Below are 17,367 nucleotides of genomic sequence, written 5' to 3'. Positions count from 1 at the left end.
GTTGTAGACAGCAATAAGGTCTCCCCTCAGCCTCCTTTTCTCCAGGCTAAACAGCCCCAGTTCCCTCAGCTGCTCCTCATCAGACTTGTGCTCTAGGCCCCTCAGCAGCTTTGTTGCCCTCCTCTGCCCTCTCTCTAGTATTTCAATGTCCTTCTTATGATGAGGGTGTCGTGCTTGAGACGGACAAATGACACAGACCAAGTTCTTCCAGGATGAAAGCAGTAGATGCCATTTATTGCCACAAGTGCATTTTTATACAGTTTTACCAATTCATGTGTCTCTTCACTATTGGTTACAAGTTACAGCAGTAATATCTCATTGGCTAATTTTGCTATCATCAATGTTACTCTTCTACTCCCTTCTCTCTCACGGGTACATCCTTAACATCTCCGGATACTCCTCTACACCCATCTTTCTCACGGGTAGGCCTTCATATCTTCAAGGCTAATTTCTGTTCATATGCCCTCCGTCAGGGAATCCATGGACCCACCGTAGACCCCCACATGAGGGGCCCAAAACTGAACACAGTATTCAAGATGGGGCCTCACCAGTGCTGAGTACAGTGGCACAATCACTTCTCTAGTCCTGCTGGCCACACTATTCCTGACACAATCCAGGATGCTGTTGGCCTTTTTGGCCACCTGGACACATTGCTGGTTCCTATTCAGCCAGCTGTCAATCAACACCCCCAGATCCCTCTCTGCCAGGCACTTTCCAGCCACTCTTCCCCGAGCCTTTAGCACTGCCTGGGGTTGTTATGACCCAAGTGCAGGACCTGGCACTTGGCCTTCTTGAACCTCACAGAACTGGCCTCAGCCCATTGATCCAGCCTGTCTAGATCCCTCTGTAGAGCCTTCCTACCCTCCAGCAGGTCAACATTCCCACCCAACTTGGTGTTTTCTGCAAACTTACTGATGGTGTATTCGATACCTTCATCCAGATGGTTGATAAAGAGATTAAACAGAACTGACCCCAATACTGAGCCCTGGGGAACACCACTCGTGACTGGCCACCAACTGGATTTAACCCTGTTCACCACAGCTCTTGGGCCCGGCCCTCCAGCCAGTTCTTTACCCAGTGAAGCGTATGCCTGTTCAAGCCATGAGCAGCCAGTTTCTCCAGGAGAATGCTGTGGGAAACATTTTCAAAGGCTTTACTAAAGTCCAAGTAGACAACATCCACAGCCTTCATCCACTAAGCAGGTTACCTTGTCATAGAAGCAGATCAGGTTAGTCAAGCAGGACCTGCCTTTCATAAACCCACACTGACTGGACCTGATCGCGTGGTTGCCCCATACGTCATGGCTCGTAAGATGATCTGCTCCATAATGTTCCCCGGCACCAAGGTCAAACTGACAACCTTGTTCTCTGGATTGTTACTGGAAGTAGTAAATAGAGGTAGAACATATGGTACTATTCAGTCCCCCAGAACAGTTGCTATTTCTCTTGAGACTGCAAATATTAGTTAGCACAAGTGTTTGGTGGTGGTGAGATTTTTAAACTAGCATAATGCCTTACCATGCTGAAAGCAGTTCATTCCTGTCCCCTTTGGCTCTTGCAAGTGTGCCAGGAAAGAAGTGAGCATTGCCCTGTGGTAAGCAAGGGACAAACGTTGGTGACAAAATAGTGTTTTGTTTTCTTGTGGGTGTTTAGATTTGCTTCAAACATTTGTACCAGCATAGCAGAGAAAGCAGCATGGGGGTATATCTGGCTGTCTGATGTTCATGTAGCATCTTTCCACATGGATATTGTGGACTCTCTGTAATTAAGTGCTAGTCTGCCTCACTCGGGATGCTGTATTTTCTATGCAGTTCACTGTGTCATTCCCCTGTCTTTCTGTAATGCCTGTTACATTGTATTTAAGCATTCACGTAAAACTTTTCCTGGTTTAGCATTCTGTTAGGTGGTTTGCCTTGAGATGAGAAGGTTCCAAAGTAGTGTTTTTAATTTTGAAAGCACCATGAATTCAAAATATTTATGCCTTTGCACGGCTTGTTTGCTTGTTTTAAAAGAAGGCTTGGTATGGTCCATTTCTATACTCTTACACTTAGGATATGGCAGTCTTGCAAAGATGAGGGCATTTTTCTGTTGAGGACAGCAGCACAAACTGCTTGTTCTTCTCTCCATGTTCATTGTGCTTAGGAAGGACATTTCAGAATTGTGCTGCCTGGATGGTCAAGGTCCAGGTTTTGCACTGGGCTTGACTGACCCTCTGCTCTCTGATGTGGGCAGGCAGGAGCAAGTCCTGCGGCAGCACTGCCTGCTGTGACGGGGACTGCAAACAGGCAACGCGAAGCACATCTCAGCCAGGTTGTCAATGTACCTGTGAGTACCTTCCTGTTTATGAAGGTATCTCTAGAGGCTGCAGCTACAGGAGTTTGTGACTCCCAGATTATTTGTTAACTTTAGAAGTATGTAACGGAGGGTAAACAAATTGTGCGTAGAGTACATAGTGATACCATGCACAATACTGAGAAAGCCTTCCTGCTTAAGGGTTTGAAGGGGATTTCCAAGCTCTGAAACTGGGAGGGGAAACACTCAAACCCTTCAGGCACAGCAACAAACAGATTTAAGAGTGCTCCAACAAGGCACCTTAAAAAAATTGGCAGGATTTCAGTTTGACAGCTGAATTTTATTTCTCACACTCTAATGCTCATTCCTGTGTTTTTCTTCTGATACCGAGAAACATTGCTGAAAACAAAGCAACCCCCATCACGCTGTATTTTATGAAACTGTTAAAAAGTGAATGTTTTCACTTCTCTAAAAGCTGTTCTTCTGGTGTTGAAAAACACCCTGTTTGATATTTAGGGTCGAGTTACATAATACTTAAGTGTGGTGTAATATTTTGTTAATTAGAATTTGCTCTTTCCTTGCACTTGAGCATATTGTAATTTAATATGGAGAAGGAAGGACTGCTTTTTCTATTGTACAAAGCCTAAACTCCTGTGAATGCTTCTGGAAAAAATATGTGTTGAATACCGTAGTTTTGCACTTTTTGGCTTTATTGTCTCACCACCATTCCTGGTGAGTGAGCATAAACTTTATGTTTAGAAGTGACAAGCAGCCTTTTCTGCAGTGATTTTAAATAGTTTTTGGTAGGGTGTTGTGTTTTCTTTGTTTTGTTTTTCTAAATTCCATGTGTTGGCATGAACATAACAGCCTTTCTTGTATTTAAAAGTCCACTATGGATTCGCTCATGTATCTCCTTTGTATGTTATATTACTTTGTTTTTTGGCATGTAGATCAATAGACATTTTGGATTGTTGAAGAATTTAAGCAATACCATTATTTTTATTTCTAGCTGCCAACATACTTCCTGTTTAGATTTGAGGAGAAAAATGCCGAAGTGATCTGACCTTTCTGTGATCTGAAACTTGTCATACCCTTAGATCTGTTATATACATGAAAATTATTTCAGAATGTTCATTTGAATTACTCTTATTGCTTTTATCAAAGGACAAACTTGTTTTGCTATGGTTTCTTTGTATTGTAATGGTTATTTCTATGTTATGTTTAACATAGTAAATCTGTAAGTACTAATAATGAATTTCTCCCCTGATTTTTGTTGTGCTTTTGAGGCTTGTAGTCTGTCTTGTGCACTGAAATTGGAAGAAAAACATACCTTTCTGTTTATAAATTTATGTACAGAAGCTGAAATAACATTAATACTCTTCCAGAAAGCCCCCATTTTTCAGATTTATTATTACGGCTATTTCAAATTTTATTGGCTGTGTAAGCCAGAATTTTGAAATCCGAGGTCACACTTTTAAAAATTATTTTTAAATGAATAGTTTAAAATAACAAAACCATTCTTTTTAATTTCTTTTTCAAACAATAGTTCCTATACTTCTGTTTTGTTAAAACCAACCTCTGTCTGAGGCTGAGATATAAATCTCATACAATGTGGTAGTTTCACGATCCAGTAAGTTGGCACAGTCAGGGCTACCGATGGGAAACGGTGATCCCAGTAGTGTCACTTGCTGCTAGTCTCATTCCTGTTCCATGTCCTGCCTGAATTTTCATGCCAGGACAAACCTCTGTGCTCTGACCTGAGCAGGGGACTGGTGCAAGCTAGAGGCTGTGACAGTGGCTCGATTCGTCCACTTTGGTCTTTCTCCTTGTGCCAGCAAGGGGGCAAGGCTAGGAATGAAAGGCTGAGGGAATGGAGAAGGTAGAAACACCTCATTCTGTGGCAGCACCAGTACATACCAGTATAAAATGATGGTGAAACAGCATATGAGTCATCCACCTGGTGTGGAATACCAAAAAAATGTGAGACTGTTTTGTGCTGTTGCCGAGATATGAATGGACTTGAGCCACCCACACACTAGTGGTTAAACAAAAAATTATTTTAAGTGTCTTTAAGTCTTCATGTCAAGATGCATTCCATCATGGGTTTGCTATGGCTGGCTCTTACTTCCAAATCAATTTAGTCAGTGTGGTGTCCATTTGCAAAGATAAGTTTATTCGTAGAATGTGCAGTGAATCATTTCTAACGGTTGTGTAGTTGGCATTCCCCTATTTCCCCAGCTAGGAAATGACTGGGATCAGGTGAGTTTTTTTAAATTCCCTTTCCTTTTGTACGTGATGTGAAACAAGTTATGACTGGAGCCCCCCACGAGCAGCTGCTGTTTCACGCGTGTCCCTGCTGCCAGGGAAGGCTTGCGGGGAGGAACAGCCTTGCTGTATTGCAACACTTTTCTGCGGCTCCCGAGCATTAAATAAACAATGCTGAATGTGTTTTTAAAGTTTTGTCTCTTCAGTTGCCAACTCTGTTGAAGTGAGTCAGAGTAGTGTTTCTGAGGCTGGGAGAATGGACTTCTCCTCAGAAACTTTGTGAGATTAGCCCAGTCAGAACAAGTTAGAAATCAGTGTAAGTTTTGCTGTGTTTGTTTTGGGGCTCTTAGAGAGAGATGTTTCACTGCTTGTTGACATGTTGAAGGGGTTAATCAGAAATGCCCCTTGTCCTGGTCTGCAGAAAGTTTCCATGTAAACATTCCTGTGGCATTTGCAGGCCTCTATATAGACCGTGTGTTATATTCTCTGTTTGAAAGGGAAAGCCTGCGTGAAGAGCTCACTTCTTTTTGCCTAAACCCACCTTTGCATCATCGTGCTGCACTGATGGTTATTGTGTCTGGCTTCTCTCAATCAGCTGTACCCTAGCAGCAGCTGTGCTCTGCTTCATTTACTGCTTACAAAGAAATTTCTTCTTACAGTTGGCTAGTGAGGGAAATATCTTTAGAGAATTGTGGGTGAATCATCTCTTTATTCCTTTGGCTGTAAGTTGGACCTGCATAACATCCAGACAAGTCCTGATCTTTGAAAAACCAGCATCCTTTGAATTCTGTACTTTCTCTCTTATAGCATAAGTCTGTGTATATATGAATAACCTTTTGTACTGCATCTGGATGATCTAGCCTGCTACTTATTCCCAGGCGTTGCCCTTTTCCTTCCCTGTGTCCAGAGAGGATGGGAAGTATGGCGACTCAAAAACTGTCTCTCAGAGGAGCAGACCTGAATCTTCTCTGTGGTTCTTTATGTTGTTTGTTTGGTTGTGGTTTTTTGTTTGTTTGTTTGTTTGTTGTTTTTGTTTGTTTGGGTGTTGGTTGTTTTTTTTCTGGAAAAGGAAAGGAGCGCTCCTGTGTTGCTGCGGGAATATGGATGGTGAGAAGAAGATGAACAGATCCTTGGGGATTTTCAGTCTGTATAAGGCTTTTTGCTGGAGTCTTCTGTATTTGGTGACATAAATTAAACCTGGTCATTTGTCTTCTGCACTTATTCTGCTGTTAACTCCTCATGTCCCTGTGTGGATAAGTCTCCTGTGGCAGCAAACCGTCTCTCCCTGTTGTATCGCACAGTCTACTAGAAGTGAGGCAAAACAACTGAGCAGATCGGGAAGTCTGGCAGGGACATGCTGTTGGGCATCTGCTGAGAATGGAGTAGGAGACACGGCCAGGAGGAGGAGGCTGGGAAGGGTCGGGTGGCCAAGGGGATGACACTGAAAAGACTGCAGCTTCTCTCCAGCTCCAGAAGTCAACCCCAGAAAGCCAGGAGCTGGCTCCTGAGAGGCACTGAGCCTGTCCTAGTGCCTCTCAGCAGGACCCTCCAGGCAGCTCCTGCTCCACCTGCCCTGCTGGGAGAAGAGAAGGAGCCAAGCAAAGAGCGGACAGGGAGGAGCACTGGCCCACCAAACTCTTCTGCTGCTCCCGCACCTCGTGTTGTGCTGTTGCCTTGACAAAGGACTCCACTCTGTGAAAATCCATCTCTTCAGGAACTGACCTGGAACTATTGCTCCACAGTGTTTGGTTTTTATTGAACTGACCCCTTGAAGACAAGAATGCATGTACATTTTACTTTATAAAAATGTTTACTTCACTGTAACAGTGTTACTTCAAATAATGTTGGCAATTGTTGGCATTAGGAAAATAAAGCTCTATTCGATTGTTTACCATATGTTTTCATCTGCTTCCGCTTTCTTTTGTGTTTTCCATTTCCACTCATCTTTGTCTCAAAACTCTCCAATTTCACCTTCATTTGGTCTCTGTGTTTTCCTTCTTTTTATCTTTCCTACATTTCAGACAGCCATCCAGTAGTACAGTGATGACTCATCTGATTTTGCACCATGGGGAAGTCCACTGGATGGCATAAGCCCAAAAGTCAGAAATCCTTGTTGTTTGGTTTTGTATTTGTTTATCTTCCCTCTCTCTGCCATTGCCTTTGCTAGTGACTACCTTGCTGTGTCTTGGTGTCCCTGTCAGATAGCAGTGTGAATATTTATTCATCTATATAAAATACATTGAGATTGGGGCTGAGAGGCACAGGAAAACACTGCACAAATGCCAACAATTTCTTTTTGTTTGAGATGATAATTTTCTTGCCCAGCTTTTTGTACTTTCTCAATAACAACATTTATTTAAGCCATGGGGAAAGGAAAGATAACATAAAAGGCAAGTGATTCTGGTGGTGCTGGGCTGAGCCCTGTGTTGTCTGTGTTCTTGTCAGTGTGTGTTTGGCCAATGCATCTCTGTTGACTTGGAAATTATGCCTGAAATTTTGACATCTGAGTGAGGCATCTTTATCTCACTTGGTTGGTTTGTACTCCTAATAAAGTAACCCCTTAATTTGTCGTAAGCATTCTGACTAGCTTTGAAGTTGGTGATCCTTTCTTACTGCCTGACAGCAGGACAAATACATTTTTTCTTTCATTCCTTTCTCCAAGGAAGAATTGTATATGCTGTATAGGTTTTTGTTTGAGTGCTGAGGGGATGGTTTTTATTTAGACTTATATGTTGCCACATTGCTACATGGGAGATTAAAAAAGTGCTTCTTGAATTTTTAACAGAAGGCATGAAATTTGAAATTGTTTTGAGTTCCTATGAAGGTTCATTTATAGCTTTGGATTGTGAAACCTTTGCTACTGATAAATACGTCTTATTTTTTACTAGAAAGGTCATTTATGAAACCAGGTCAATGTCTACTTAGAACATTACATCTTTCCTCAAAAATGAAGGGAGAAGTTCCTAAAGGTTTTTATTAAAGCTTTGTGTTCTGTTCTCCTATGCAATTTGAAGCCTAAAGCAATTGTGGCTTTCCTTCCGTTGGAAAAACTGGATGGATGCTGTTGGTTTGTGCATTATGTTTTTGACCTAGTAAAAAAGTTAATTGTTTTGCTACCCTAACACCTGTGTATTTCTCACAAATCAAGTCCCTTGTTGCTAAACAAAGATTTATTTAAATATTGACTAGCATTCAGAGATTTCAGAATTCTTACAGAGAAACTAAGTATGATGCTTATTTTACACTTGGAAATGTTAACAATTAGTGATAGTGTCACTATTGGTTTTTGAAGTTGTTTTGTTTTGCAGCTGTTGCATAACTGACTATAGCATATATCTTTATAAAAGTGTACAGTTCAGATTATGGTTTTGAAAATCTGGATGACTGTAAAGTTTTGCTTTTCAGTTTTAATTTAAAATTATATTGGAAGTATCCACTGTAACACTATGGCTTTTAAAGATTCTCCTCTCCTCTCCTCTTCTCTCCTCCTCTTCCTCTTCTCTCTCCTCTCCCTCTTCTCTCCCTTCTTTCTTCTCTCTCTCTTTTCTTTTTTCTTTTTTTTTGGTGTCTCAGTGAATATGCAAGTAAAGACGTGAAATGTAGCCTATGAAGGAAAAGTGAGAGATTTAGGCTTTGTTTCTTTTTTTAATAAAAAGTAAATTAAACTTCTTTCTGTTAAACTCAACGTATTATTCCCCTGTGTTTGTTTATTTATTTCAGGAATTTGAAGCCTTTCAAACATTTGTGGAAAATCGACTTCCCTTTGATATTGTTATTGATGGACTCAATGTTTCCCACATAAAACCCAGAAAGATGCAGTGTGAAAATGTAAGTGCTGGTTAAATATTCATTAAGGGTTTTGTGTACACTGATTGTAAACCAATGAGTGCCTCATTATTACTTATCCTCCTGAGAAACTGACCCAACATTTTGGTAGCATGCTACAATGAGGTTCAAAGAGTTATCTAGACTTTGCAAATTAAAAATGATCAGTGGGAAGATGGTTCTTCTTACACATTTGGCTGTATTAGCCATTGTCCTCATGTATGCAGTGCTCATAGTTACAGCTAAGGTGTCAATAACATCATTAGTGGGACATAAACTGCGTGAGCGTGTATGTTTTCATAGTAATAGGGATTTTGGGGAGCAGAGTAAATCTGCCATATAGAAAATCTAGCCTAATATAGCTATGCTGGTAGGAGTTCTTCTTCAAATAACCCCTAACTTAGTTCAGACCACATCCTGTACAAGTTTAAACTTTATTTCATTTTATTTCACTTCCTGTTGCCTTAAGCATTTGATTCCTGTTCTTACAAGGGCAGCTCAGACTGGCTGCAGTTCTTTCCACTTGGTGATTTGTAGAAGAATAATCCTGCTTTTTTACCAATACCTGGTTTAGAGAATTCTTGGTATTCCCTTTTAGCATTTCACTAAGAAATAGCTTAAGTTGCTTTTTTGTCAAGCAATCATTTACTTTAAATTAGGAATAATAAAGTAGCTATTCACATATATTCCAAAGCCAGAATTTACATTTTCACAGTCTTGAAATTAAAACTAAGTTGTAAATGAGCTTGATAATAAAGGAAGTAATTTACTTCTAGTAATTACAAGAAATATGTTTTTGTTCTAAGAACTGCTTTAAAACTATTCTTAAGCAGGATATGCTTTCATATATGTAGATAAAAGCATCTGACCCAGGGAGATTAGATAAACTTGCTGAAAGATGTTTGAGAGCGGCAGTGAAGTTTCATGAGATATGGGCTCATGAACAGGTACTTTCCTCACTGTGAAAACAGAAAAGGAAGATTACAAGTTGTCTGGATGGGATCAGGGAGGAAATGTTGATCGTCTGAGAAGAATCTCAGGCAGCATGTAGTGGCACAATGTTTTAAGATCTAGAAAGACAGATTTATGCTGCCAAAGAGGGGGAAGAGAAACTATTGTCCTTCCTCAGTGATTGTCTGTCCCAGTGCGGCAGCCTTGATTGGGATCCCAAATGGTCTGTGCAAGCTGGAGGCAATGGAGCACAGAGCCAGTCTGATGGTTAAATACTGCTGGTTTCTGATCAGAAATCTTACTAGGAGGTATTAGCATGCTGAGCAGCATAGGTTGCCTTTGAGTTCTTCCTTAGCTCCTGCTGTATTCAGGGGATTTCAGGGTCCATGATGCCAGGGAGCTTCAGAAGGGCTGTATGGAAGCATCGGCTTTCCATTTAGGTTGTTCCATATATGCACAGGTCAGATCTCTCTTGAATCCCAGGTATTTACAGACTAGAAGGATTTTTAGGAAGATCTGCCTTCCCTTCCTGCACAACAGAGCAGTAACTTGGGCTCACCCAATCTTACCTCCAGAAGAAGATTCTCTTAGCTAAAATTTACTTGTTCTCTCAGCTATGTTGTTGTTATTATTGCATTTTGTCATGCACAAAAAATGTTAATAATTGGAGCTTCCGCTAGCCAGCCTTTTGCTGCTCCTGTTTTCTGGATCCTGTTCTTGAGCATGTGGAGTCATTACATGAGGTAGGATGGACATGCTTGTTACTCCTGCCTTATACTTGTAGATATTCACTGGCTGGGTAGTCCCTTTTTTTGGCATGAGAAGTGTGTATTTGCACTCTAAGCAACAAAATAGCTCCTTCACTGCCCAAAAGAATTACTCTTTCAGACCTATGAACTACTAAAGACTTTTTCCTGTATTGAGCCTCTCTACTAATTGAAATACTTTAAAAATTATTTTTTATTATAGATGTCTTTATACAAGATTACAGTATTAACTATTCAGTTTACATTTTTTTTCAAAATGGAAACATTGTTTAAATGCGAGTTTGTGCTAGATGCTAGCAAATTCTGGTTTATTTCTTCGTGACTCTGAACTCCTGTGCTGTAACATGACAGGAAGGGACTGTATCTTTGTTCTTATTTTGGATAATTCTGACAAGAAGCATGTATTCTTGTTTTTCTTTTTTTTTTTCAAGACTGATAAAAACAGAAAGGGAAAAACAAAAAACAAAACAAACAAAAACCACAAAGCAGAGCAATCTTTTCTTCTGTCTCCAGACCTTTCTTCCAGATGAGGGAAGAAGGCCACAGGAATCTCTGCATGTGTTGCTTTCCTGGTTACTGCTGTTGCTGCCGAGCAGTTGCCCATCTGTGAAAGTGCACTCTCTGAACACTCTCAGCTGTCCTTTGAGGGCTGGCAGTTGCCCATCTGTGTAAGTGCACTCTCTGAACACTCTCAGCTGTCCTTTGAGGGCTGGCACTGCCACCAGACGTCCCCTTTTGGAGGCTGCTGTCCTCACACCAGAGGCAGATGAATGGAAAAAGTGGAGTGGCAGGTCTGGGGCGTTCACAGCCTGGTTTGTTAAACCCTTCAAAGTACATAGGGAAACACAGTGTGGAATTGAGAGGATGGAGAGGAGAAATAAATGCAAGAGAAGCTGGAGACAGAGCACGAAGGATGGAAAAAAGCCAAGAGTGAAGGCTGCTGAGGTGACGCTGTTTGGCTAGGACAGGGGGCTGGCTCATGTTGAAGGGAGACACGCTGTGACTCGTTAGTGACCTCTTCTGTTAGACTTGAGAGGTCATAACAGAGGAGCAGTATTTCCAAGGGCCTGTGTTAGAAGCTGACCAATCTGTGTTTTACTTGTCAAAAAGCTAAATTATTCTAAGTCTCTAAAGTTCCGCTAAAGACCAACTCTACCAAACTCTTATTCATATGATTGAAATAAGAAAACATTCTTTTTCAAACACCCTAACATTTTGTAATTCCATTTAGGCATTCCTTGGGCATCTTGGGAAGGGGCTGGGTTGTGTGGATAAGGCATGAGTACCTTAAAGGATGAGAGGAGAAGAAAAAAAAGCAGAAGTTGAAAGAATGATTTTTACTCATTTAATCCTCGAAGTGTTCTGACATTCTGGAAAACTAGATATGTAACTTCCAGTAGCCCCAGGCAACTTCTGTCCTCACAGCCAGCATGCACTTAGCAGATCATGATGAATATTATTGACTTGGCAGATTTACAGGAATATTCTATGGCAATTTCTCTAGTATATGATCCTGTTGGTTTGTAATTACAATCCCCTTTTTCCCAGGTTGGTTTTATACCAGCTCTGCTTCCTGGTACAAATCATCACATGGCTTCATCAATTACTGACAAAAAGAGGAGGTAGCACAAGGGTGGGAATAAAGATTTTTGAGGGCTAGAGAATGGTAAGATTACCTGATTTGAAGGCACTGCACACACAGTGACTGCAAAACTGCAACACTGGACATTAGCCAGCACCTCTTTTCAACCCTTTTGCTTCCTTACTGCACTGTTTTACATTAGACATTAAAGTTGACTTGTAATTAAAAGATATTGAGTGGAAATTATTTTTGCTATGTAATCCAGACAATAGAAACAAACACCATAAAATCTAAAATCATTCAGTCTTTTAATTTTTTTTTTCATTCTTCTGCTGTTTAAGACTGTACGTGATACATATTTGCCTTGATGAGTCAGTCACTGTACTGCAAACATGGTAGTTTATAAACTGAGATATCCTTGTATTTTAAGTAAGCAAAGTTGATTCAGGCTGTATCATGACATTGAGGAAATCCTCCAGATGCATCTAATTACATAAATTCTTAGCCAGCACAATGACATTTGATACTCCCTGTCCTTTGCTGCCGTAACTCCCCATAGTGCCCCACCTTTCACCTTCTAAAGATCAAGAGAGGGAATTTCCACACGCTAATTGTCCAGTTCTCTTATTAAACATAAACTCTTACATAATTCTTTAATGTACTTTATCCTGTTTATCACCACTTTTTGTAGAAGTGTCCCTTGGAAGAGAGGGGGAATCCAAGTGCAAGCAGGATGTTGAGGCTCTGGAGCATCTGGCTTTGCTTGTGAGAGGGGACTGAAGTAACTACAAAGAGCTGAGCTCCAGCTCCGCCCGGACTGTGAAGGGCCGGGGTGGGGGCAAGAGAGGGGTGAGGGAGCGCGCACAATTTAAAGAGTACTTTGCTATTTTTAATTTACATTGAGATTGGTATATAGTAAATGAGGTATGCAGCCAGCTCCCTTTTTGGCTGTGTCCAGCTGGTGTTAGATGTAACTGAAGATATATTTCAAGTGTGTGTTGGATCAAAGCTAATTCACAAATCCTTCTTCAAACAGTTTGGTAGTTGGGATCAGCTCTGCCCTAACTTTACCCTCTCTAATCTCTGTATTGAACTTGGACATCTAAAAGATTGATAAAATAGTTCCAGATTGAGCTCCTTGAGGCTGACAGTGCACAAAGGAACAGTTTTTGCTCTTGGCAGATAGTTCAAAGTGGTTACTCCCAGACTTAATCAGCATTTCAGTAAATGGCCTACATACGTTCAGATAATTCCCCTGTAAACTTCAGTGGGCCTGTACAACAGCTGAGAAAGCTAGATCCTTGCTGTTCCCCTCCCATCCCATCCTGGTCTGGTGGCAGCAGCTGGCATGTCACCGTGGTCACACCTGCCTGCAGTTGCAGTCTGCTCCTGCCAGCAAAGCCACCAGCCCTGCCCTCCTGCACCTCCTGCACTCTCAGGCTGCACAAAGCCCAGCCTGGGACTGCTGTAGCCAGGGTGCTCTGTGACAGGCGGAGGGGACAGGACATCCCTTGCAGCCAATTCTTGTCTGTTCCAGGGGAAAAGCAGCAGCCTTGTTGGATGGAGGCTGCTCTCTGAATTGGGAAAGGGTTCTTTGACTAAATGAATTATGCGGTCACAAGTAGCATAGTAATCATGTGTGAACAGATTATTGCATTTTGGTTTTCCATTTGTTAAATATTGTTAAAATAATATTTATCCAGGGGACTCAAAGTTTAAAACTAATATTCCAGTTTTAGTTACTCTAGTGTTCTGTAGTAGTTATTCCTGGACTCTCTGCCTTCTTTACCAGTATGGTAAAGAGTGGGTAGGGAGAGGTTGCAGCCTCGGAGGGAAAGCTGGGAGAAAAAGATTTCACCAGGATAAGGGAGAACACCAGGATATAGGATACTTGTCTTCAGGAAAATGGTGAACAGTCTTGTTAAATTTTTGAAAAAAAGTCCAACTGTAGCCACATAATTGAAGAACCTTAATGAATTACACTTTGCAAATTCAGCTCAGAACCATCGTTTTGGTATGTGCTTTATTCACATTTTCAAGGCTTGTTTTCCAAATATCAAGACAAATATCAAGACAAAACTAATATCTCTTAAAATGAAGTTGAAGTTAAAAAAGAAGAAAACAGCGAAAAAGCAGGTCACCTACAACCCATCATTCTCTTGTATTAGTAACCCAAATCAACTTTGAAGCATCATTTTGTTTCTTTGAAATCTCTTCTCTTGTGCCTATAAATCCTCTATGATTAAAAAAGTGGGAAAAAAAGTATCAGAGCTTATAGTGTTTGGGGAAAACAGTAAATAAAACTTCTTCTTCCCAGTCCTGCTTTCTGAAAATTACCTCAAGGCCATGAAACACACAAAGAAATTAACACCTGTGCATACGTTAATAGTTGACAAATATATGTACTAATACACTCAGGTTTTCATGTGGTATTTTTTCCTGGTCTTCAAGTCTGTCTTAACTGTGCGACATGCATGTAAGAGATCTACTACACAATTAGTGAGACAGTGATACTTGATACAAAATATAAGCTCTACTGTAAGAGCAGTCCTGCAAAACAAACAGTTACTAATAAATTTGACCCCCCAAGAAAAAGTCATGCATAGAAGAGATTTTTTTTTATTCTTTGACTCATTTGGCAGCATCTGTGATTTGTTCAAGTACTTTGCTGTCTGTAAATGAAGCAAGAATTAAGTAGATCCATGAGTCATTCTCTGTTCAGAATCAATACATCCAACAGAGGTCTTATTTGTCATACTGTGACAGTTCATTAATTCTTCCTCCTACCAACTCTTGTCTTACCGCTCAACAAAGCAGTCAGAAATGTGTTTGTTCATTTGCTCCCAGCATTTTCCATCCCTTTTTTTTTTTCCCCCAATCTTCTAATGGTAGTCCAAATTTGCATTTCCACTATAATGAAACATTTGTCCTATTGCTCAAGATTGGAGAGGTTTCTGTCTTTGCAACATGTGTTTCGTTCTTTAGACCTGTACTTTTCATTTCCTTTAAGTATTGCACAAATCATAAAGATGAATTTTTTTGGTACTTTCACTGAAAAATCACATTCAGCCTCTGTGTAACATGATCTTAGAAGAGAAAGGAGCTCAAGCACTAAGGAATACCCTTGAAACTTCACCTATTCTTGGTGTTAGAGATGTGTGACTGGAACATTCAGCATTGCATTCAGCTCTCATCAGTTAATTTCTGGGGTTCCTTGAGTATCTTCCTTGAGTCAAGTTCTTCGCCAAAGCCTCATGTAAGAGATTGATATTGATATGCTGAGATCTTCCCACTCGCCTCCTATATTGGGGCCATCCTAAAATAGAATAGATCAAGCTCAAAAATTTCGATCACCAGATGCAGAGGAGCAAGGCTGCTCAGCTTCTTGGGAGAGGTGAAGGAGATGACTTGTTTGCCTGTGAAACCTGGGGGAAAGGCCTGGCCTGCAGGAATTCCTTCTCTCCTCACAGTTGTTCTGAAACCTGACATTTTCCATTTGTGGCTAAAAAAAAAAGTGAAAGGGCATTTAACATATTCAGCCAATCCACAGTAAGTGAAGGTGTATTGGACGTGAGTGTGTCAGAGGTTCTAGAAGTCCTCCTGCAAGTGGTTGGCACGTGTGCTCCCACCAAGAAAACCCAGGTGTTGATTATGTACCGTGAGCCACCAAGTTTGGCCCTTCCCATAGGGGTGTGCTCCGAAGTCCTTTGCTGCTTCTGCAGCACTGGGACGGGAGAGTAGGAGGTAGACAGGACTTCTTAAGAAAGGAAATAAAAAGTCAGACTGGTTGCCTGTGGATCCGGGGAAAGTTTCTTAATTTTTTTTTAGTTTCCCAACATTGTGAAATGAAGGGGAGACCTGGCAGGTTTCCCTGATGAAATGCCTCAACAGTTGACTCTAAGCAACTATTTTTCCTTTCAGAGGTTTCCAGTCTGATTTTGCATTTTGTGGTGAGAAGAATAGAGCAGCAGAAACTGAACATGTTATAAAATCTGACTATCAGGCATTTGGACAACTTTTCCCTGTTGTTTCCTCCCAAAGTCAGATAATTCCTGGTGTTGCCTCCCCTTACTATTTGCACCCTCATTGCTGGCTATAAAACTGAATAACCCCATGTGATTAATTAGTGATCTCTATTGGTTTCTGTCTGGTATTTATAATTTCTGCCTTTGTATTTGGCGATAGCAGCAAATCGAAAGGTAAGTACAGGAGCACGCAAGCACTCCTTTTTTTTTTTTAATGAGGGGAATTGCATCATATCTTTCATAACAAGAATTCTTCTAATCACTAGGAATACAAGCCTGCAATTCAGCAGAGCAGAATGAACATGCCTTGATGATTCATGTCCCAGTGAACATGGTAACTGTAGCAACAGGTTGTTTGTTGTATGTTACAGAGAAGCCCTGCTAAACTCTGGGTGATGAAGTCCAATGAAGGTGTCTTGTGAACTGCATGAGCCTCAATCTTGCTGTTTTCACTTCTCCCTTAGAAACCACAAGATGAGGTTTCTTTGGGCAGCCCAGCTGATTCACCTAATCATGGAATTGTTATCAGTGTGGCAATAAGAGCTGTGCTGGGCCTCCAAATCGGAAATGTGGTCTTTAGGGAACTGAATGGAAAGTCTCCATAATAGTGAGAGACTATAGTGCTATTAAGATACGGGAAGCAGGCCAGAAAATGTGAATGTTGAGTTAACATAGGCCAGTTCTGTAGAAGAATAAATATTAGATTTGAGCCTGAGAAATACTGGTTTTTAGTGTCACCCTAAAGATAATGTAGATAAAATCCTCAGAACAACGATTGCATTAATTTATGTACATCTGGATTTATTTCTACATTTTGAAAAGCAATCAGTTTTTGGTTCACATTTGGCTTTTTTATCCAATATGCTATTTTTTAGTAAAACTAGGAAAGAAAACATATTTGGAAGCTGTATTATCTGAAGGAGAGAAAGTACAATGAAACAAAAGCGTGAACTGCATTTGGATTTGCTTACGAAGTTATGAAAGCCTAAATTTTTGAGCAGAAGATTACTCCCAGGGATTTCAGTATATTGGCATGCTGATTAATGATCCAGTATCCATTAAACTGCATTTGATGTTTTTTCTCTAGTTGTATTCTACTTGTAGAGCAAGAGTGGAAGAGACATTTATATATAGGTAATTAAATATATTTAAATTGAGGTTATAAAATTATTATAACCTGCAGCAAAGCTTAAAACCAAACTAAAAGTGATTTTATTTTTCTAATCTTAGAATTGTAGAAAGTCGAGAACAATTGTCCACTGCTTTTAGTCTTAAGTCTCTTTATAAACTGATTGTTTCATATTGTCTGGGATATGGAAATGGGAATTCCTGTTTGAATCTAGGAGACCAATTTCACCAGAACTAAAATTCCATGCAGGGAACACGATCACTTTGGCGGCATGCTTGCTTCAAACCAGTTCACAAGATTTTCTCTTTCAAACTGAACTTCTGAAAAATTCTAAGAACTCTTCTTATCGAAAATACCGTTGCCCATTTCAGGTGACCTCTTGCATCAAACACTTATTAAGAACACTTCACCTTTTTCCAGTACTGATTTTGTACATTAGGAGCAGAGGTGACAGGCAAAGGACTGACCCTATTCTGTCTTTTACTTATTTTCTTTATGGGAATGTTTGCGCAGTTCCTCCAAACAGGGGAGG

The 17,367-nt window shown here is 40.5% G+C and overlaps 1 protein-coding gene across 2 annotated transcripts in view; it reads left to right on the top strand.

The window, feature by feature from the left end:
• The window catches only part of PRORP (protein only RNase P catalytic subunit), a 52,899-nt gene that overhangs the window by 17,185 nt on the left and 18,347 nt on the right, over positions 1-17,367 (top strand). For both annotated transcript variants that reach the window (XM_082057738.1, XM_082057739.1), the window contains exon 5: positions 8,277-8,384. In XM_082057738.1, the coding sequence (XP_081913864.1) occupies positions 8,277-8,384 (108 nt within the window). The remainder of the gene's footprint in view (positions 1-8,276; positions 8,385-17,367) is intronic.

This window comes from Streptopelia decaocto (assembly GCF_964273445.1).
Source record: "Streptopelia decaocto genome assembly, chromosome: 7".
Taxonomy (NCBI): Eukaryota; Metazoa; Chordata; class Aves; order Columbiformes; family Columbidae; genus Streptopelia; species Streptopelia decaocto.
Note: the sequence above shows the minus strand (reverse complement) of the source record. Positions and strands in the feature narration are given on the sequence as shown.